Source organism: Macaca thibetana, chromosome 1, assembly GCF_024542745.1.
Source record: "Macaca thibetana thibetana isolate TM-01 chromosome 1, ASM2454274v1, whole genome shotgun sequence".
Lineage (NCBI taxonomy): Eukaryota > Metazoa > Chordata > Mammalia > Primates > Cercopithecidae > Macaca > Macaca thibetana.
Genome location: NC_065578.1, coordinates 152950204 through 152972597, shown reverse-complemented (window position 1 = coordinate 152972597; position 22394 = coordinate 152950204). Strand labels below are relative to the sequence as shown.

Below are 22394 nucleotides of genomic sequence, written 5' to 3'. Positions count from 1 at the left end.
TCTCATTTCAGAAGGAGAAATTGAGTGGGGAAAAAAGAAGCAATTTCTAGAATAAACAGATTTGGTAGTGTGACTTGATCATCTTCATTAGTATACACTTAGAATGCAAACTCAAAAGGCCTGGGGGATAATGAAATAAGTAAAACTCATAGGTGAAAGATAGGGAGAGGTGAGGCCTGTGACAAACACGAGAGTGCACACGCTGCCAGAAGACTTTGAGATTCACAGATTGTTAGCACTGTACTGGATAAATAGAGCATTGTTTAGGGTCACATTGAGCCCCCAGTTATCAATTTGCCACTTGTGCTTTAACTAATAATTTACTACATTTTTTCACAAATATTTAGCTGGAGATACTAAAAAATAGAATGAAATGATACGTTTGCCTTTCTATCCTTACTGTAGTCAACTCTGATAGAAACAGAGCAACAAGGATCACAACTAAAAGGGAGGTCTGGCCAAGTGCAGGGATGGATAATAAACAGATGACAAAAGATTAACATCTGCAACATAGAGTCAATGTTTCAGGTTACAGAGTAGGTTATAGCAATTGCCGTTATTTTACCATTAGACCTTCAGTATAAGGATAATTCATGGTGTTAGGTGGGAGGTAACTAGAAAGTAAGTATAAGTCAATTTAAAGCCATTTTATGAAAGTGGAATATTTATAAAGTAAAAGGTAAAACAGTTTTATCAGTTTGTCCTAAACAGTATATATTATATAAGATTATAGCCCCTCATATATACCTAGGTTATAAACTTTGAACTATGTTATAGACTGAATAATCCCCATTTTTCCAAAGAAAGAGCAATATTCAAGAGCGAAAATTTCAATAGTCCTATTTTGTTTTGCATAATTAATTTATATATATTGGGAGTAGTAAAAGTATTTGAAATATTAAATTGATACATTTTAAATTTAGCAATAATAAGCATAATAATAATCCTGATGATCCTTATAATTACTCTTATTCAGTCTTTTATAGTTTGATAATGTGCATGATTCTATGTTCAATGTGCTTTAGACCAAGAGGATATCATTAAAAATATGTCCCCCTTTAAAAAAGTGTAATTTTTGTTTAAGATTACACAATAACCTTAAAAATTCTCATCCCATGAAATTTGCCCAACATCCCTTTTGTTCAGTCCTCTATCTGAATTAAAATGCTAAAGTTTTGTGTTCTTCCACTCCAGTGAACAGTGTTTCCTCTTTAATTCTAACCTTTGACCCTCTTTCACCCAACGATTGACATCTGGTCATTATTTCTTTTACTGCTTTCCACCCCCTGTTGTCAGATGGACTGTTCTGTTGTCTAAAACACTTGATAGGTGGACAGGTTTATATAATCCGAGGTGAGTTCCTGTAGAGGCTAATTGGATGTTGTCTTTTCATGCAAAACCAAAATACCCTAAAACTTGCCAGCAGTGAAGCTGTCCACCATGTTGGTTTCCAAAACAATGCACATTTATTATCTGTGGTACTTTAAATAAAACTAACTTAGAATTTATCTCTGATTATGGATGATGGTATTCAGAGCATATATGAAATAAGCAAAACTTTTTAAAATAAAAATTGTTATTTTTTCATTCATTTGTACTTTGATTCATACAACAGAAATAGATATTTCCTGATAAATATTGTAATTTTCTTTAAAATTAATTGAAATTTTGATATGAAGTACACATGATGGATCACCATGCTGAAGATCATTTGCATGAGTCTAAAAAACTTGAAAACACAGTCTTATAAAGAGAGGATTTGTCTCCCAAATAATCAGGCAATGAACTGTTACGTTTCACTTCGTACACTAAACATCACATCAATTTTTTTTGTAATTCATAAAAATAGTTCAGATATCATTCTTAAAATTTTACATTAAATTTGTGCCAAAAAACAATCCTATTGTATTTTAACTATCCTGAAAGCACATTAAATGTACTCTTGCATGCAACCAGGCGAAAGTTTTACTTGGTTTGCTAAACTTTGAACCCTTAATGCATTTGGCTTCATTTTTGCCCTTAAATGTTTTTAAAGTATATTTAAAAACCACATCCATGCAGAGATTTTTTTTGACATTTCATCCTAAGCTGTTTTGATGTCATCTTTGCATTCTTGTCTTCTTTTCCTCTTCACCATTTGCCTTCATTTCTATTTGTTTGTTTATTCTTATTCTCTGAAAACAGTGGAATGCTTTACAGTGTTGTGGCTAATTGAGCTTGCTAAGTGTTTATTAATGCTATGATGTCCTGCTTAGTGAAGCTAAATGGGAAGGGGAATGGGCAGGGGAGGGTAGTGGGAGGTCAAGAATGGGGTGGGAGGGTGGAGGAAGGATTATGAGGTATACCTTTAAATTCTAACTATTACATAGAACTAGTAAGGTGAAGATATTATTACTCCCAAAATATCTTTGGCCTACTTAGCATTCTCTGTATTTGTCACATATTATAAGCATCTACATCAAAATGGAATTGGTTGAATTTCCATTAAACATGGTATACACCATATCCTTATAAAGTATAAATACTTAATTTTCTTAACCTATAAGAAAATTGTTTTGAGTTTGTTTCAAATGATATTTGTGATATGTTGTTTTTTTCTTCTTTAGATACATATGTTAAGTTAACTCTACTGAATTCCATGGGTCAAGAGATGTCCAAATGCAAGACATCCATTCGCAGAGGGCAGCCAAATCCAGTATACAAGGAAACTTTTGTTTTTCAAGTGGCCCTATTTCAGCTTTCTGATGTGACACTCATACTGTCTGTGTATAACAAACGCAGCATGAAAAGAAAAGAGATGATAGGCTGGATTTCTTTAGGTCTAAACAGCTCTGGGGAAGAAGAACTCAATCACTGGACTGAAATGAAAGAGTCAAAAGGACAGCAAGTATGTAGATGGCATGCGTTGCTAGAGTCATGATGAATAGAATAAGCAAACAGTTATCATCCAAGGCAGCATATTTCCAATTCCAACATTATTGTTTCTACCAAGTCACCATTAGAAGAACTGTTCTTTGAAGAATCATATTCAACTTTCTATCAAAATGCTTTAAGTTTTATGGAAAGAACATCTCATACTGACATAAATGAAGAAAATATGTGTATCTAGTAGAGCTTGTTTGGGAAACTGAGAAATGTACATTATCATTGCTAAACTAACAGCCCTCCAGAAATTTAATAAGATGTTTTTTATTTGAAGTTAATTTTAATTTAGCAAAAGAGCCAGTCATTTTATGAAAAATCAAAATTATAAGTGATTTTAAAAACCAGAATTTTAGTTGCGATGCAATTTTAATATCACCCTACATATTATTTATAAAACATAGTTTGACTGGCCAGTCCCTGGTGTTTGTAATGTTCTTTAATATGAAAAAGTAGTTCTCCAACTCTATCATAAGTCATATCTAATGGTGAAGGGTTTCAGTCACATTGAAAATTGTTTTATTTCAGACATGTTCCCTTTGTGCACTTAGTTTCATTGTGCCTCACTTCCTCTCAATAGCACTAAATCTAAGTGCAAACAAGTATTCATTTTCATACAGGAATTTTTTAATATGTTATTTTTTTAAAAGCTCATTTTTCATTTGCCTCCGCTTTTGCCTGATCCAAAGAGACCAAGTCACTGTACTGGTCCCTTGCAAGTCTTCTAGACAGGTTGTACTGTAGAACTACGTAACTTTCTGTTGAAAGCACTTCCTGTATTCTTGTATTCCAATGTAGGAAGCTAATAGAGCAGGACTTTACTTTAAAATTTCTTTCAGTGATTGACTCTTCAGAATTGCAGTAGTGTGAAAATACATTTTTTACAAACAAAATACAGTAGATAAGCTGTTGAAAATGGAAAACAATTCAATTTTAATTTTCTGCTCTGAGTATTTAGTAACCAACACTGCATAAAGCAGGTAGCATCCAAAATAAGAAACTGTTCTCTCTCTAAATCTTCACTCTTACTTCAATTTATATTTGTGATGTAAAGACTATCCAGTTCTCAGTTTGAATTGGAACATCATGTTAAAAACAGTTATGAGATTCCTTATGAAGTTTCTAGTAACTTGTGACTAGACTTTATGAAATTTACAGATAAAGTTCTTCAACGTGATGTCATCTTGTGCCTTTCATGTAAGTTAAATTTGCTCATACAGCTTGAAAGTTGTATTTGCAAAATTAAGCCTTCAATTTTTATAAATGTAAAGATTCCTCAGAACAGTGTCGCAACATCTTTATTTCCTCTGAAGTATGTAAAAGTTGTATAATGTGCTAATTGTTTTAATGTCAAGGCACTTTCATTTGTTTTTATATTTAGGAACTCTAATCAGGAATATTAGAAGCTGTTTTCTTTTTAATTTTACTTCTTACCTAATATATCATTTTATGCATATACTTTATTGGAATATGTTTTATATATATTAAAAATAGTTTCTTTTTTCTCCTTTTCATTTCTAGTTAAAATAGACAAAAATCTACTATTTACCAGTTACTAAAAAGCAGTATATCATTGCTTCTAGTCCCAACTAAGTACTATATATTATTGTAAACTAGAACTTGTTATTACCATAATAACAAAACAATGCATAGATATTACTTCAGCTTGGCTGTACTGAAAGGCCTTAAAAGAAATCCAAAAAGACCGTGAACTTCTGTAATTTTTAGTTTAAAAAATGGCAGCTCTATGCATTCATGCACATGAATTATAAGAAAAAATACAAATGCTATATTGGATGACATGAGGTTTGAGAATGTTTGTTACAGGGCTGCATTAAAGGGAAAAATCCGTCTTTTATTGTTATATCAATGAGCTTTTTCCAGGATTTTTTAAATAAATGAGTAAGAGTTAGAACCTGAATCAAATGGCAAAATATCTCATTTAAGTGTTTTCAGCAACAGTATGAAAAAAGACTTGAAGAGTGGATGTAGATTTTACTGAGAAATTAGACTTAGGCATTTGTCCAACAGTGATCTTTTCTGACTTTGAAACAACTGATTGCATTGCTAACAACTGTTATCTTCCTAATAAAAAGAGTTATCAGTCTTATTTGTAACTGGAACAGAGCTTAGTGAAACACATTAGTAAGACCAGTTTGGTGCTTTCACTCTTAGAAAAAGACCTAACTAATTGTTATTTGTTAAATCTACCTGTTTTCAGACTATTCCCAGAATTGTGTGTGTGAGATTTGATACATCCCTAGGGATTTATCTGGTATAAGTATCAAATCCTTCATGGCCTAAGAATTAATAAACAGTTTTTTAATATTTCTGGAAAGACCCTACCTCCACCCTAGCTGCCAAGTCCTCAAAGATTATAAATTATCTATATGAGTGTGTGTATCTGTATAAACACATGCACTTACACACATACAACATAAATATGTATATGTATATTCATTTGTAAAGGCAAATGTGCCCTGGCTTTTTCAGATAACTGAATAGAGAAACATTTCATAAATTTAGGATTATTTTTCTCCTCTGTGTATTTACTAGATATTATATTTGGTTTGGGTGCTTTCTGCTGCTATTCTCCTTTACACACAGCAAAGTATACATTTGTTTCTGTAGATTGACACAACTATAGTAATTACTCCCAAAAAGTTGTCTATTCTTCTAGAAAAGGATTAAATAAGGCTCAGGGGACCCACTTCACTCTACTGAATCTAATGTACGAGACAGTATGACTGCTTTTTTGTGTGCTTAAATTTGCATGAAAGCTTAATAGCAAAATCTTCTATCTCAGTAATTATAGCAAATAGGGACCCACTGGTAGGGAGCAGGTGTTGGCTCAGAAACCTGAAAAAGACAACCCACTTTCATATTCTATTAAAATCCCATAAGTTTTCTAATAAAATGGTATAGTCCAAATATGACAATTGGCCAGCATTTATGGGAGCCTCTAAACCTGGAGTTCTGGGGTTTATTTGTCTCCCAAATGAGCTGCAAAAGATAGTTATTGCTGCCCAGTAAACAAAATGTATGTCAAATCAGTAAAGAATTTGTTTACTATAATATTGCCTTATCTTTCAGAAGCTTTCTTCTGTATTCTTGTGTCTTCAGAACAATCCACATTTTGTTTGAAATCCATTTGCATATTATCTTATTAGTGAATTCTCAATAATGTTGTATTTGCTGACAAGAATAATAAATTGGACCACAATTAAAAGAAAGAAAACCCAATGAGAAAATATCTAAACTACCTGATTAATATACACATGTTTAAATGTAGGGCCTGGTTAAGCATTTCATCCAACCTAGTGAAGATGCCCAGGGCTGTTTGTTAAATGATTTGCTTGATACCGTCATCATTTTCATTTCACTTATCAAGTGAATCAGAAGCATAATCAATAACTGCAAATTAAGATAGTACCAATAGGGGAAAGGGGTAAAAGAATTGAGTGTTTGTCAATATGAAGATGAGTGGGGATACTGAATGATATCATAGTCTTCCCAATGGAAGAAAAAGTAGGCTATGGGAGATGTAAATTTTTGATGGAGTAAGAACAGTAGTCACCAACAAATATTTTTCAATATCCCTATCCAAATATGAATAGAAAGGACACAAATTCGTTTGCATAAAATTGCCATTTGCCTACATAGACTAGACAATTCATAGAGATTTTTCACACTGACAGTTACTATATTATGTATATAGTTATTTTAGTTATCAGTAATTTCACCTTGATAGTTTTTATTTCTAATTTTTTTTCCATTCACTGTCCCCAGTTCATCTGTGGCCTACATTCAAGGTAGCTGTCGCTATTATTATTACTAACCAAACAATATTGAATACAAGTTTAAGCATGCTGCAAAGCATTTTCTAACGTTAATTTTAAAACATCATCTCTGCCCTCCAAAGTGATGGTAACAGCTATAATTTTCTAAGATCTAGCACAATAACTTATTATTTGCTTGATTCTCCAAACAATACTATGAGGTAAGTAATGTTATCAACATTTTATTGATAAAGACACTGCACCATGAAGAGGTTAAGCAGACTTTCCCAAGGTCATTCAGTAAGTAAGTAGTAGAACTGGGATTGGAACCCAGATGTAAATTACTCTAAAACCTATGCCATGCATGTTGCATCTGCCTCCCTGTTTGAAAAAAAAAAAAAAAAAAAAAAACTACTTAGGACATTGTATTTATCAATAATCCCACTCACCTTGATTGAATGGCAAAACTAAGGGGGAAAAAACAGCTGGGGAAAGAGAAAAGACAAAGAAGAAAAGATCAGACCTTTTTTTTCTTTTCAGGACACAAATGGTGGTACTTTTGTGTCATTTTGTAGATGACTTTGATTTGCAGAGATTTGGAATTGATTTATCCTGCCAGTTTAGCCTATCTTCTGAAAGCATATTAATCAGTTCTGCTCCTTGACCACTTTTGGGAATCCAAGGTGTTTTAATTGTTACATGACCCCCTTACTACTCTATGAAGGGCATACCCTGTGTCTAGCCCATATCTCACTCTTATCAGTGGTGAGACAAAAGATTTGTCTTCCTCTGCCCTCTCATTGCAATTTATTTATGTTTCTTTTATTCTCAATTTTGTTAAGATTTGTCAGGAATTATAGCTAGTTTTTTATTACGTATGTCTCTCTTTCGCCCTAGGTAAGTAGTCAATGCCTTGTTAGTATCTTTCTGTACCCCTTTGCTCATAGTAGGCAGACAATAAATATTGAACTAAATTCCCTGTGGAAGAAACCAGTCACACTATTACATGAGTCTTAGTTTTTATGAATCTTGTGTTATGCATGAATTTATTTATCCCTTCAGTTACTATATATTTAAGAGTACTAGATATGTGCCATGTGTTGTTGTTCCAAGTGCTACAGATGCAGAGATAGTAAATTGGTCAAAGTCTTTGCCCTCATGGGGCCTACATTCTAAGGTAGGAAGATGGCCACAGAATGGATAATTTCAGTCTAGTATAATGAAGCATTAAGATAGAGGCATGCATAGAGTACCATGGGATTTAGTAGAAGAATGCAACATGGAATTCAAAAAAATCTTCCTGGAGAAGGTAATCCTCGAGTTGGGTCTTAAAGAACAAATACATGTTAGACTCCCATCAAACTTGAGGATACATGTTCTTTCCAAGAACAAAATGTAAAATAATGATTTCTAAACTATAGTATCCTTAAGAATTATTTTGAAAATTTAACTTGGGCCAGGCGTGGTAGCTTACGCCTGTAATCCCAACACTTTGGGAGGCTGAGATAGGTGGATTACTTGAGCTCAGGAGTTTAAGACCAGCCTGGGCAACATAGCGAAACCCCATCTCTACCAAAAATTTAAAAATTAGCTGAGTGTGATGGTGCATGCCTGTGGTCCCAGCTACTCAGGAGGCTTAGGTGGGAGAATCGCTGGAGCCTGGCAAGTCAAGGCTGGAGTGAGCCAAGATAGCGCCACTGCACTTCAGCCTGGGTGACAGAGCAAGACCTTGTAGAAACGAAGAAAGAAAGGAGGGAGAGAGGGAGGAAGGGAGGAGGAGAAGGAAAGGAAGGAGGAGAAGGGAAAGTATGAAGGAGAAGGGAAAGAAGGGAGGAAAATTTAACTTGTATTCCAAAACTCCACCTCCAGAGATTCTACTTCATTTGGCCTGGAAGGGAGCCCAATAATCCACATTTTATTAAGCTCTCCAGGAAATTCTGTCTGAGATCTATTGATATAGAATATCAAGTGTATTCCATAGCATTATTCATGAAATGTTTCAGTGCCTGTAGATCAGACCTTTAAGTGCGATAGTGATAGTGATAGTAAGAAGCAGATTAAGACTTGGATTGATGTTATTCATCTTGTGCTTCCTTACAAAGGAAAATATTTAATGAAAAAAAAAATAATGAGTTTCTGTACATTTACACTCAACATACATTTTTCAAAGTGTTTCTTGGTGTAATAAATATGTTGATTTTATGGCTTCCAAAAATTCCTTTCCATTATTGTTCAAATATTTCCTTCCAAGTTATCTTTACAATGATGGATATAAAGCAAAGAATGGGGAGGTATTTATCTAGTAATTTCTCTATCAGTATCGTAAATGAAATAAGACTGACCTTTGAGTAAATGTATAGTAGCAGCCATAGGTGCTGGCATTTTTGCTTTTGTATACAGTAAGATTTCTTGCTTCCCTTTATCATCATCTAAATGACTTCATTGTCATCACAGTCATCAGATGAACTGCAGTACTGGATTCTTCTCTAAAAGCAGTGTTTCTGTGACTGCTGCTCTAAACTCTAGTTCCTTGATTGTTTTGTTCTTAGGATCCTTTGTTTCAAATAGCGAGTGAATACAGCAGCCTCAGGACCTTCTCTTTCTCTCAAAATGAACGCTGTGGATAAGGTACATCTGTGTTTCCATTTCCCCTCATTTCAAATGTAGCCATATTTTCTTCTCTGATGTAATATTTTGTGTGAACACGTTTTACATTTTGAAGTTTTCTTTTCCCCCACGAAGATCTGTGGTTATCCCACTGAAAAATGAGCTTATTTGAATATGGGAAATAATGTTGTCATTGAATTAGACTGTTTTGTGACTGCAGATTATCACTGTGTTTGATTTGGTGATAGCTTGAGGCATGGTTAATATAATCTTGAGGTAATCAGCTTGATAGACTGGAATTACTAGTTTATTATCAAAAAATGAATGTAAAAATATTGCTCTTTTCTCTCCCTGTTTAGACTAGTATGTGCCTTTTTAAAAATATTCCCTTTCTCTTCCCTGCCTTTTTTCCCACTCTTATTCATGTACACTCAAACTAGATACCAGAGTTAGTTCATCAAAGCTGAATAATACCTATCAAAAAGTGGTACCCTGACTTTTTTCTCTTAATCACCTGTACTGGACTGTAGGGAGGACCAGATAGGCTTTCTTGGGGACTACAGAAAGAGCAAAGCGTAATACTCTTTAATCATAGCATGTTTGTTGTTGCTGTTTCAGTGGTGGTTGTGGTGGTTGTATACTTACCTTGAATAGTGTGAAGTACCCTAAAATTGTGTTGTGTGGGCTGGGAGCAGGAAGGAAACTGATTCTTCGTCTAACAAAAGTTTGGCATAATTTTATTGTAAAATTTCAACAACTTATGACATGAAAATTTCTAATTAATTATAAGAACAAAGTCACTGCGGTGGCGATAGTTGTGCAAGATGTTTGACATTATTTCTATGTCAGTTTGATAGTCTGTGTTATAAACTGTCTTATTAGGACCCTTCTTCCCTCTCTCCTTTATTATTCTGATTATCAGTAAATCCAGTTTGTACTGTTAGACTTTTGAGTTTGTCTTTTAAATATCCAAGACTATTTTAAAAAGAAAAGCCATAGCATCTTTATGTTTAAAAATATGTATGACGATGTGTTTAAAATGAATTAATAGATAAAATATAACACTCCATTATATACTGAAAAAATGATTTTTCAAACTTTGTTTATATATTCAGTTATTGCTAGCAGTTCATGTTAAATATGACTATTTTGTTTAATGAGAAAATAGGAATTTTTCCTTATCTCTGAGACTTACTGCTTCTCTTTGCCATTCACATCTGGTTGAAGGTGGATGGTTGTGAACTTCATAACGTCACTTCATTTGTCAGTTTCTGGATGTGCCAACCTCCTCCTGACAGTTTAATTTTCGGTAATAATCAAACCATTTATTCCCTCAGGGGTTGGTCCTCATAGTGATTCCTGTTCTTAACCCCCATTAGTGTGAATGGAAGTAATCCATAAGCACCAGTAGGCGAAAAGGCCCATAGGATCAGTATCCCAGAACCCTGAAATAGGACGGCCACTTCAGTACCCAAATGTCATTGCAATTCTAATGGAGTAGAAGCCAGCTTCTTGAAGTGAGGATTTGAGATCATTATGTCATATTCTCTCTTTTTGGTCTCCTCCCTTCTCCCTCTAGCTTGCACATTCTTTTTATTTTAAATTTTACAGGAAGACTTCTTTTAAAAACCTGGTTTTTAAAATTTCACATGTTTCTTTAACCAGGCGATTTCCCAAACCAGAAAACTGAAGTACGTACCATGGAGTCATAAGAAGTTTGGGGGCTTTTTTGTTTTTTTTGTTTTTGTTTTTTTTGTTTTTTTGTGGCCTTTTTTTTTTTTTTTTTTTTTTTTTGTAGTGTGGGGAGTGGGGAGAAGGAAAAGGGAGGAATCGTGCTTGTTTTGGTTTTGGGAAGTCTTTTTGGATAAATATTGAGAATATTTATAGTATTCTGTAATTATGTGACATTTGTTGTGTGAGGGGAGACCAGAGTAGCTGTTGCACATAAATTGACTCTCTTAATATGTAAACATATTTAAACAGTTGTTTGAAGCAGAGCTAGAAATTAATGGTGATACTTCTAACAGCATTTTGATGTTATAAATATTACTTTAAGTTTATCAAGAGAAAAATTCCAGTAGTAGCTTGCATTATAAAATTAATTGATTTATTATGTTTCTGTATAATTTTATTGAGATTGCTTTTGTTTTTGTGGTGAATATAATACAGTGGCAACAATTTTGAGGAATCTTTAAAGCTGTTTGGAAGAGATGGCCAAACTTTGGCTAGATTTTTACTAGAATTTTGAAATAAGAAAGTGTATAAATATGTTTTCAGTTAAATTAGTCTTGAGGAAGAACAGTTATTATATGAGTTTTAAGGATCTTGATAAATGTTGGGACCTATCCTAAAACTCATGAGATTCCTCACTGATCAATACTCTTGCATTGTATTTTATTTCTCAAAATAATGAAATTTTTATGGAAAAGCTCAATTAGTGGAATCTTTTATTCAATATTCCCTTACTCTTCTTTCTTCCTTCCTTCTTTCTTTCCTTCCCTCTCTCCCTCCTTCCTTCCTAGTTCTTTCATTTTTGAGGCAAGAAGCTTCCTTAATAATATAGTTTCTACAGAGCTTTCTTACTTATTTTTCTAATAATGGATATAACAGTGTGATAAAGTTTAAATGCTCTGTGAGCAAAACTCTTATCAAACAACTGAAGAAATGCACTGCTGTTAACCTTTTCCTTGGTCTTGAATTGTCTCCAGCATATTTGCTAGTGACTCTAAACCATTAATGGATCTTATTAATATAAACAAGTGTCTGTGTGGTTATCAACAGTGTTGTATTATTGTCACATTTATTTACATTTTTGGTCAAAAATATAAACAGATGCTTGTGTGAAGCAGTCTGTTTTATAGAGTGAGCATATATGTAATCACTTTCATGTAATTGGAAATGTGCTGTGTGTTGCATTTTATTCTCATGTCGACTTTTCTACTATGTATACACCGATTGTCTCGGTGCCTTTTTCCTTTTGTATAATTGTATTACATACAGAAATTGCTGACCTCTGTGAAAACAGTGTAAAAAATGTTAAAATTATTATTCCAATGAGATTTTAATGGCAGTTTAATTTTCCAGAGAATAAATTTTGTGTGGGTTAAAAGTTATTTTTCTTCACCTTTATGTAAGAAATCTGTTCACATTTTAGTACTCACATGGAATGGGTAAACATCTGACTTCATTGATGATGATACATAAACATCAGTCCTAATTCTTGTCATTGACAAATGTTAATATGACTGTTACACAAAATAAAATAATGTCAATTACATAAGGAAATATCGAACGGATATATGTACATGTTGCTTAGATCTTGGGTTTGAAAGGAATCTCATCTAAATGCGCTATAAAATACTGCTCTCAAAAGGTTTGGGTCATATTATTTTCTTTAATTGTAAGTCAAATCTGGCTTCCAAAGAAAATAGACTTACAAATTCAAACATTTAAAAATATTCTCCTTTAAAGTTCATATAAATCACAAATAAACTAAATAGCTTTAAAATGGTCTCACTATCTTCAGCTGGAATATGAACTGTTATCTAGTTTGTTCTTTCACTTAATGTGAATTTGTTGTCATTCATATCAGTATTGCTATTCTGTTTAACAAAATAATTTTCTCTTTGCCAATAGTAGTTTGTTGATTTTTCATTCTTTTTCATTAGATAGTTGTATTGTTTCCCAAAGACCTTGAGTTTAGATATTTTTCATATTTCATTACCTTGTCCATTTTACTTCCAGCAACAAAGATTTATAACAACAGACTTAACAAGTACTATTTTGCATATGAAAAAGAATTTAAACGTTTGGTGCTCTAAAACTGAAAGAAATTAAAGTTGCTGCATCATCTAATCTCTGATTGTCTCTGAATCCTGAGTTCCATAAATTATCCAGAGCCTTTTTTAACATTATTTAAAGAGGGGAACGCCAGTGCCCAATTGGTCTGGTTGAGTTTTTTTTCTTTCCTTTTTGTAAAGTCGTCTCTACTGAAATATAATGAAAACATGAAACACATCTTCTGCTCAGAATAAATGGATTCATAATGTAATCTTCAAACTATAATTTAAGGAATTTGTATTTTTTCCCAGTACTCACTGCTGAATTCTTCCCCCACTCTCAAACATTTTGAGCTTCTGTTATTAAGACATTTAGGCTGGGCACAGTGGCTCATGCCTGTAATCTCAGCACTTTGGTAGACTGAGACGCGGATCACAAGGTCAGGAGTTCAAGATCAGCCTGGCCAACATGGTGAAACCCCATCTCTACTAAAAATAAAAAAATTAGCTGGGTGTGGTGGTGTGCGTCTGTAATCCCAGCTACTGTGGAGGCTGAGGCAGGAGAATCACTTGAACCTGGCAGGCGGAGGTTGCAGTGAGCCGAGATCACGCCACTGCACTGCAGCCTGGGTGACAAAGCAAGACTCTGTCTCAGAAAAAAAAAAAAGACATTTAAGATTAAGCCAAAAGTAACAGATTTGCTTGAGTGTTGACAAAATTTTTTTTCTGAATTGTAAGCAATATCTTACTTAGGGATAATTTATTATTTAATACTTTGAAAAAAAATTATTTTCGTTTGGGTCTTTCAGAGAATTACAATTAATATAAAGTGAAATTCCAGCAAAAAGTTGGCACATCTGCATTCTTGCTAACAAATCATGAAATTGTCATTTTCTATTGTTATAAAATGGATTTAGTAGTTATTCATTATAACAGGTTACTATATTTAAGGTATGTTTTTTGTTTGTTTCTCTCTTTTTTAAGCCAAAACCTCACCAAACATTATATTTTAATTGCAAATTGATTATAACTCCTTTGATCTCCAGTATGCAAAATAATATTTAAATCAACTTTTTCTTTCCATAGATATCAAAATATTTCGTAATATTTCCCATTTGAAAATAAAGTCATTCCCAATTTTAAAATAAATGGTCTCAGTAAAGGTATATATGGAATATTTTATTAGTAATTTATAATGAATTATTAAAATATAATACTTGTTTTTATGAAATTAAGTACCAAATAAATGGGGCAAATTATGTGAGGATCTCATAAACTTATATTGATTAGTAAGAGAAAAAATGAAAACATCTACTCAGCATGAAGAAAATATATCTAAAGGAAAACCTTCCAAAGAATACTTTTAATATGTGGTAGAAACTGCCAATTCTTCGCCAAAACCCATGTATTTCTCTTTTTCTTGGTCATATGGCTAGCTTATGTTTCTCGCCTTGCCTTGAAATTAGGCATGGCCATGTGACTGAGTTCTAGCCAATTGAATACAACCAGAGATGATGTGTACCAATTTCTAGGAGGTTCTTTTTTTTTTTTTTTTTTTGAGACAGAGTCTTGTTCTTTTGCCCAGGCTGGGGTGCAGCGGCACGATCATAGTTCACTGCAGCTTTGATGTCCCAAACTCAAGAAATCCTCCCACTTCAGCCTCCCCAGTAGCTGGGACTACAGGTGCATGCTGCCACACTCGGCTTATATTTTTATTTTTTTGTAGAGACAAGGTCTCACTGTGGTGCCCAGGCTGGTCCTGAACTCGTAGGCTCAAGCTCTCTGCCTGCGTTGGTCTCCCAAAGTGCTGGGATTACAGGTGTGAGCCACCACACCCAGCCCAGGAGGCTTTTTAAGAATCAAATATGGCCAGGCATGGTGGCACATACCTGTAGCCCCAGTTACATGGGAGGCTGAGGCAGGAGGATCATTTGAACCCAGGATGTGGAGGTTGCAATGAGCCGAGATTGTGCCATTGCACTCCAGCCTAGGCAACAAAGGGAGTTCCTGTCTCAAAAAAAAAAAAAGAATCAAATGTGCCTTTTCCGTGCGTTCTTTTCAGTTTCCACTGGCTGGATACAGAGAAAACAAAGCTTTCAGGAATGGCAAAGCCCCAAGTTGGAGAGATTCTGGGTCACTGAGTCACCTCACAGAAAACAGACAACCAGGTATGCATGCCTTGGAATGACAGCATAAATAAGGAAAAAAAACTTCTATTATATTTGAGCCATTACTTATTTTGGAGTACATTTGTTACTGTAAACAACCAAAACTAAAAAACTATTGATAACCTTCCAGTGGGGTTCTGTGAGAATGAAAACCTAAAATACTTTACATTAACTTAGCAGTCAAGCAGCCAGTGGTGAGGAAATAGATACAGCAGCCTGGAAACCTGTAGCCGTATTTTGCTGTGGCAAAGCACAAATAAACCAGTTGCCTGTATAATGAAGGTGGTCAGTGTGACTGCTAAAACTGTAGTTCAGGGGAAATGGATGGAAAGAGCCAGAGTAGCGGTGTGTTTGAGATGTTCCTTGCTAAAATATATTAAAAGAAAGCAGTAAACTCAAGCAGGAGTTCCATGGCTTTCACGGAGAGATTGAAGGGAATGGAAAAGAGCCCTGAGATTAACTGCCTTGGAGATGGAAAAGTCTACTGCTTCTAGATCCCAAGTATTAAGATAGAAAATTGAAAAAAGTGTTGAATAAGAAAAGCCCATTGAGACTGCTCAACCAAACACAGGGACTCAACCTCATGGCAAATATCAGAATTGTTTTAGTGTTCCCTCCTGTATCAGAGGAACTCCAGGCAAACTTTCATCCTCATGAAGCAAGCTATGAAAGTTGTGTGGCCTCCAAGAAGGAAACAATTCTCAATATCTACTTCAGATGAAACCATAGCATGTAACAGTCTTCTAACTCCTCAGAAGTCAGAGCAGTGGACCACTGAGAACAATGAATAAGAGAATTCCTCTTAGAAAACAGATGGAGCCAAATAAAAAACTGCCCCTAGGTCAGGTGTGGCAGCTCACACCTATAATCCCAACACTTTGGGAGGCTGGGGCAGAGGGATGCCAGGAGTTAGAGACTAGCCTGGGCAACACAGGGAGACCCAATCTCTACCAATAAATAAGTTGGTCATGGTATACTCCCAGCTACTCAGGAGGTTGAACTGGGAGGATCACTTCAACCTAGGAGTTCGAAGCTGCAGTGAGCTATGATCATTTCACTGCACTCTTGCACTCCAGCGTGGTCGACAGAGCAAGACCCTGTCTCTAAAAAACAGGAAACAAAAATAAACATTTAAAAACTGCCTCTGCTGAGAGAATTGGGAGCCGGGGTTTCACTGCTATGAATCAATGACTGCTGTATGTTTCTCATTCTTCCCTCTTTCAGATGGAAATTTTAATGGCAGTTATCTTCTTCCTGCTCCGCATTATGTATTTGGTGGAAGTTGCGGGGGCAGATATCTTTAAATTCCCAGGTCACTGGACTTGATGGAAAGGAGAGTGTATCACCAGAGATAGAGGACTTGGAGAAGACTGCAATAACTGGATGGGACTTGAGGTGGTCTTCCTTAGGGAGAAAGTAAGCTATTTAACTAAAGTTCTGTTCTGTTCCTGGACACATGCTAAACTATACTTCCCAGCCTCTCTTGCAAGTATCTGTGGCTATGTGACTGAGTCCTAGTCAACTGGAATGTGAGTGGAAGTGATATGTACCATTTCTAGGCCCAGTGCCTTCATGGTCTCTCTCCCCATGCATTAGCTGGTTACAGAAGATGGCTAGTATGCTAAGGGATGGTGAAGCCACAGATGAAAGGAGCCTGGGTCCTTGATTCACTGCTTGAAGGTCATCTATGCATCAACCAGTAATATCTTCAGAGTGTTACATGAGAAAAAAAACTTCCACTGTGTATTTGAGCTGTTACTCATTTGGGGTCTATTTTATCCCTGCAGCACTAGCATAGACTGATAAGTAAACTCACAGCAACTGAGGAAAAACTAGATAGCACTGTAGCAAAATAAAAGTTCCAAACAATATTCGGAAAGACAAGGTCTAACACTTAATTGTTGGGGGCAAAAACCAAATAATAAGGTAAGTCTCCAGAACATTGCCTGCCAGCAGTACTGGAAGGAGTTATTTTAGGAATGGATTGTAAGGTTTTTGTAAAGATTAAAAATGCATGACTCTCCAACTTCACCAAACTACAAGAAATGAATTTAACTGTGACCCAAGGGATGAAATGAAGTGATAGGTGGAAAGCCAGAGGAACAACTAAAACCTGAGCGTCAAACCTAGAGACATAACTGAAGCAATAAGAATGTTGGAGGAACACATTTGTAGGGTGAATAGAGAAAGAACCCAAGCAGTGAACCAGAGTTAAGGCAAGGACACCAGAAACGTCATGAGGGGCAACTGAAAACCAGGTGGTCAAAACCCTTGAATCCAGATGAGAGACTTGTATAGCTAACCCCATAAGGTTTAGAGTAGAAGAGTGATTTTAAGAAGGCAAGTTTAATAGGGGATAAGAATCAGAAAGAGGTCCGTTGGAAGCTGTTTTTAAAAAAATTTATTTATTTATTTATTTATTTATTTATTTAAGATGGGGTCTCACTCTGTCGCCCAGGCTGGAGTGCAATGGCACAATCTCGGCTCACTGCAACCTCTGCCTCCAGGGTTCAAGTGATTCTCCTGCCTCAGCCTCCCAAGTAGCTGGATGACAAGTACATACCACCACACATGGCTAATTTTTGTATTTTTAGTAGAGATGGGGTTTTTCAGCATATCGGCCAGGCTGGTCTCAAACTCCTGACCTTAGGTATCTGCCTGCCTCGGCCTCCCAAAGTGCTAAGACTACAGGTGTGAGCTAACGCGCCTGGCTGGAAGCTATTTTTTTAAATTCAGATGTTTAAAATCATAAGTGATTAGATATAAGGTAATACTAGTAATCGATATCATGTGAATATATCCTGTATCCTATATCATGTGAATTCTGGGAATTGATGACCAATTCAGTGCAGTCGTGCAAAGCACTGGAATGACCAAGTCACAGGAATCAAGAGCTGACATCCTCTCATTAGAATATACGTTCCCCAATGGCAGAAACTTTTCACAACTGTGTTCCCAGTGCCTGAGCAGTATCTAGGGCATAAAGTGAATGAGTATTTAATGAATCTTTATTTCTGATGGACGTTGGGACATTGGGAAGTTTGAGGGGGCTTGAGAGGTTTTTGGGGGGGTGTCTTTTTAGGCAGCTATTTGTGTGTTTTAATTGAATAGAATCAGCCAAGAATGGTTAGATTATATTAATGTACATTATTTGCCAAGGCAATAAAAATATACAAATACATTTGAGAAATATATTCAATAATACCTGAGATGAAAAGAATACTTGTTCAGCAAAAAGAAACTGATTTATGAAACCCCATGTCCTCTATCATTTCTGGTTCATTAGTTGATTTTTTAAAAAACCTCTATTTCTGACATAGCTATAACTGTTAATAGGAAAATAATACTAAGCTAACACCAAGCTTTTTTTTTTCAATAAACTTCATTTTAGGACAGTTGTAGATTTACAGAAAAATTCAGTTGATACTACAGAGAGTTCCCACACACCCAGTTCCCCCTATTAATAATATCTCACACTGGTACATTTTTTACAACTAATATCCAATTTGCTTCATTATAATTAAATGAAATCGCTGGTTTAATCAGATTTTCTTAGTCCTCTCTCCTTGCTTATCTAATATCCTTTCGCTGTTCCAGGATCCTGTTTAGGATCTTACACTGCATTTATTTATAAGTCTCCTTAGGCTTCTCATGACTATGACAGTTTCTCAAACGCTCCTTGTTTTTGATGACTTTGACAGTTTTGAGGAGGACAGAACAGGTATTTTGTAGACTGTCCCTTAATTGGGATTTCTCTGATGTTTTTGGTTTACAAACCTATTTTCCCATCTGGAAATATTACTCCGCTCAGCATAGAGTTATGAGTTTTAAATGGGTTGACTGAGGCAAGTTATCCAACACTTAATAAGTGTTCATGTAGTTTTATTTCCATCTTTTTGTGATTAATGAAAGTACACTCATTATCTTTGGCACAAATAGTCACTTCATATGCTTGGGGGGCATTACTAAATCAACCATCATTTTTCTAAATAATATTAATACCTTTAATAAATTTTATTTTCCAGATTTTCTATTCTCTAGATCCTTTCTAACTAGCTTGACATCCCTTAATCCATGAAATCTGAGCCTCTATTCACTTATTTATCAGGGGTTCAAACACAATGAAGACTTACAATATGGTTTTACATTTTATACCACTTACTTGTTTTTTATTTTTTAGTCACAACACAAGTATAAGGATTCTATTTTAATTATTTGTAAACTGTCAAAACTTATTCACCCTGTATTACTTTGATAATTATTTTTAACCACTGGGCAATATTTTGCTACAGTAGCTCTTAAACTGTACAATACAGATGATTTTTGTTCACCCAAGATAGTTTCAGTCTTTATAGGATGTTACCATATGTTACATACCATACATGCATATAGATATCCAGAGATTTTGAAAGCAAGAAAAAATATGTTAAACTTCAGTGAACATATTTTTTAAATGAATCAGAAACAGTATCCTATCTTTATTATGAATGTCAATTTTTTTCAAGCTTACAGGTAATTGGATTTCAAATTAAATTGTGTTTGTGTGTAAAATCTTTGTAGAAATCTTCATACTTTTCAGAAGATTTTAAACATTTATACTATCAATTTTGTGATTTTTAAAAATTTTGCCTCTTCTATAAGAGTAAAATATTAAACAAAACCACTTTTGCTTGGGCTTCAATTTACTTAGCAAAGAGTTTTCAATGACTACTATGTGTTCAAGACTTATTTGGCTTAGAGCTGTAAATACAAATGAGATATAGTTTTTTCCCAAATGAAGCCTGTGATCTAGTAGAGGAAGACAGACCTGAAAACAAAACAAGGCCAACAAAAGTGTAAATATTCAATGATACAAGTTTGCAAATAGTCCAAGGGCTCACAAATATCATGGGGTTGGTTCTTCTTTGGGGTAGGGGGTTGCATCAAAAAGTATTCAACGAGAAGTTAATACCTGAATACGGTGTAGAAAAAGGAGGACTGTACATACTTTCTAGTGAACTGGGATGAGGGAAATAGCACATGAACACAGGAATGGAGATACAAGGCCGAGTGCTTCTTGATGAGTACCGCAAGTCATTAGTCATGGCTGGAGCATAGTATGTGAGGACAGTAGCGTGAAAGATAATGCTGTAGACACAGGCAGAGAACAGAGCAGAGGGAGCTTTGTTTGCCTTGCAAAGAATCTCACATTTATCAGTAGACAACAGAGAACCCCTGAAAAATTTTAAGCCAGACAGTGACATGATGAGATTTTCATTTTATTGAGACTATTCTTGCAGCAATTTGGAAGATAGGCTGGAGCAAAAGGAAAAACTGAAAGCATATGGCCTATAAAGAGGCCATTGCAGTCATCTAGGTGAGAAATGTGTGAGGGCTCAAACTAAGGTAGTAGCAGAGGGAATATAGAAAAGGAGAAAGAAAAAATACTCAAGGAGGCCAGGCACGGTGGCTCATGCTTGTAGTCCCAGCACTTCAGGACGGCCAAGGCAGATAGATCACTTAAGATACGGAGTTTGAGACCAGCCTGGCCAACATGGTGAAACCCTGTCTCTGCTAAAAATACAAAGATTAGCCAGGCGTGGTGGCTCACGCCTGTAGTCCCAGCTACTCAGGAGGCCAAGGCAGGAGAATCGCTTGAACCCAGGAGGCAGAGGCTGCAGTGAGCTGAGATCGAGCCATTGCACTCTAGCCTGGGCCACAGAACAAGACTCTATCTCAGGAAAAAAAAAAAAAGGAAGAAGACTAAACAGGCCTTGATGACTGACTAGTTGTGGAGGATTAGACAGAGGGAGATGTCTAGGAAGACACTGTTTCTGGCTTGGACAGTGGAATAGAGGATGTTGCTGTCTACTAAGAGGGAAGAATAAAGTGAGACTCTGAAGGAAGAGATACTGAATCAGTTTCCCTGTGGTGATCCCCCAAAGATTTCAAATAGGTTGTTGCATATGCAGGTCTGAAGCTCAGAAGAAAAACCTGAATGAAACGTATGGATTTAGAATTTATCAAATTTCAAATCGGTTGGAGTCTACATAAATGGGATTTGTTATATGCTGATTGATGGCATATAGTTTAACCAATATATGTTATGTAGATGAACATTTAAAAAATCATTTAGGTAATGCTAAACCCAATGGGAAGATGGCATATTAGACTCTAGCACTCCTACCACTCATTAACAAGGACTATTATAAAATAATTAGAAGAGATTTCAAATAAATAAATAGAATGTAAAGAGCCACCATAATGAATGTTATGCTTACTCTAGTTGCTGTTTAAGAATTATTAAACAGCAATTTAATCATTATTGGGAAGTGGTTCTTTTTCTTTCTTTGTTTTTTTGTTCTTGTTTTTGTAACTAGTTTCTACCACTGATGTTTCACGAATCTTGGATGGATAGTAACTACTAAATAAATAATGAAAAATGTGGCTGGGCACAGTGGCTCACGCCTGTAATCCCAGCACTTTGGGAGGCCGAGGCGGGTGGATCATAAGGTCAGGAGATCGAGACCATCCTGGCTAACATGGTGAAACCCCATCTCTACTAAAAATACAAAAAATTAGCCAGGCGTGGTGGTGGGTGCCTATAGTCCCAGCTACTCAGGAGGCTGAGGCAGGAGAATCGCATGAACCCAGGAGGTGGAGCTTGCAGTGAGCCAAGATGGCGCCACTGCATTCCAGCCTGGGCAACAGAGTGAGACTCGGTATCAAAAAAAAAAAAAAAAAATGTATGCACTGCTTAAAGGGAAAGCTTGAACCATATCAAACAATAAAACTGATTTTAGAAACAAATATTTATACATTGCAATGAATGTTGTACTTTGGTGGTCTTAAAACATGGTATGCTATTCATCTATTTAAACAATAGTGCCTAATTCAAAACATTTTAGAAACATATTCTTTTGGTATTATTTTCAGAGCCCATCTAGCAGTCATGTAAGAAAAACATTCCAATGATTTGTAGTCAAAACTCATTTTTGACAAAAATCAGTACTTTTTTCTTTTTAAACTTTTTATTATGGGAAATTTAAAACATCTACAAAATAAACAGAATAGAATAATGAACTTTCATGTACTACTCACCGAGCTTGAGTAGTTAACTAACATTTTGTCATTCTTGTATGATCTATAGCTTCATGTAC

At 35.3% G+C, this 22394-nt stretch overlaps 1 protein-coding gene across 8 annotated transcripts in view; it reads left to right on the top strand.

The window, feature by feature from the left end:
• SYT14 (synaptotagmin 14) overlaps positions 1–13163 on the top strand; it is a 225418-nt gene extending 212255 nt beyond the window's left edge. For 6 of the 8 annotated variants that reach the window (XM_050781370.1, XM_050781361.1, XM_050781365.1 and 3 more), the window contains 2 exons: positions 1297–1353; positions 2607–13163. In XM_050781370.1, the coding sequence (XP_050637327.1) occupies positions 1297–1353; positions 2607–2920 (371 nt within the window). In that variant the 3' untranslated portion in view covers positions 2921–13163. The remainder of the gene's footprint in view (positions 1–1296; positions 1354–2606) is intronic. The other 2 variants (XM_050781353.1, XM_050781343.1) reach the window with 1 other exon arrangement.
• Positions 13164–22394: the final 9231 nt, after the last annotated feature.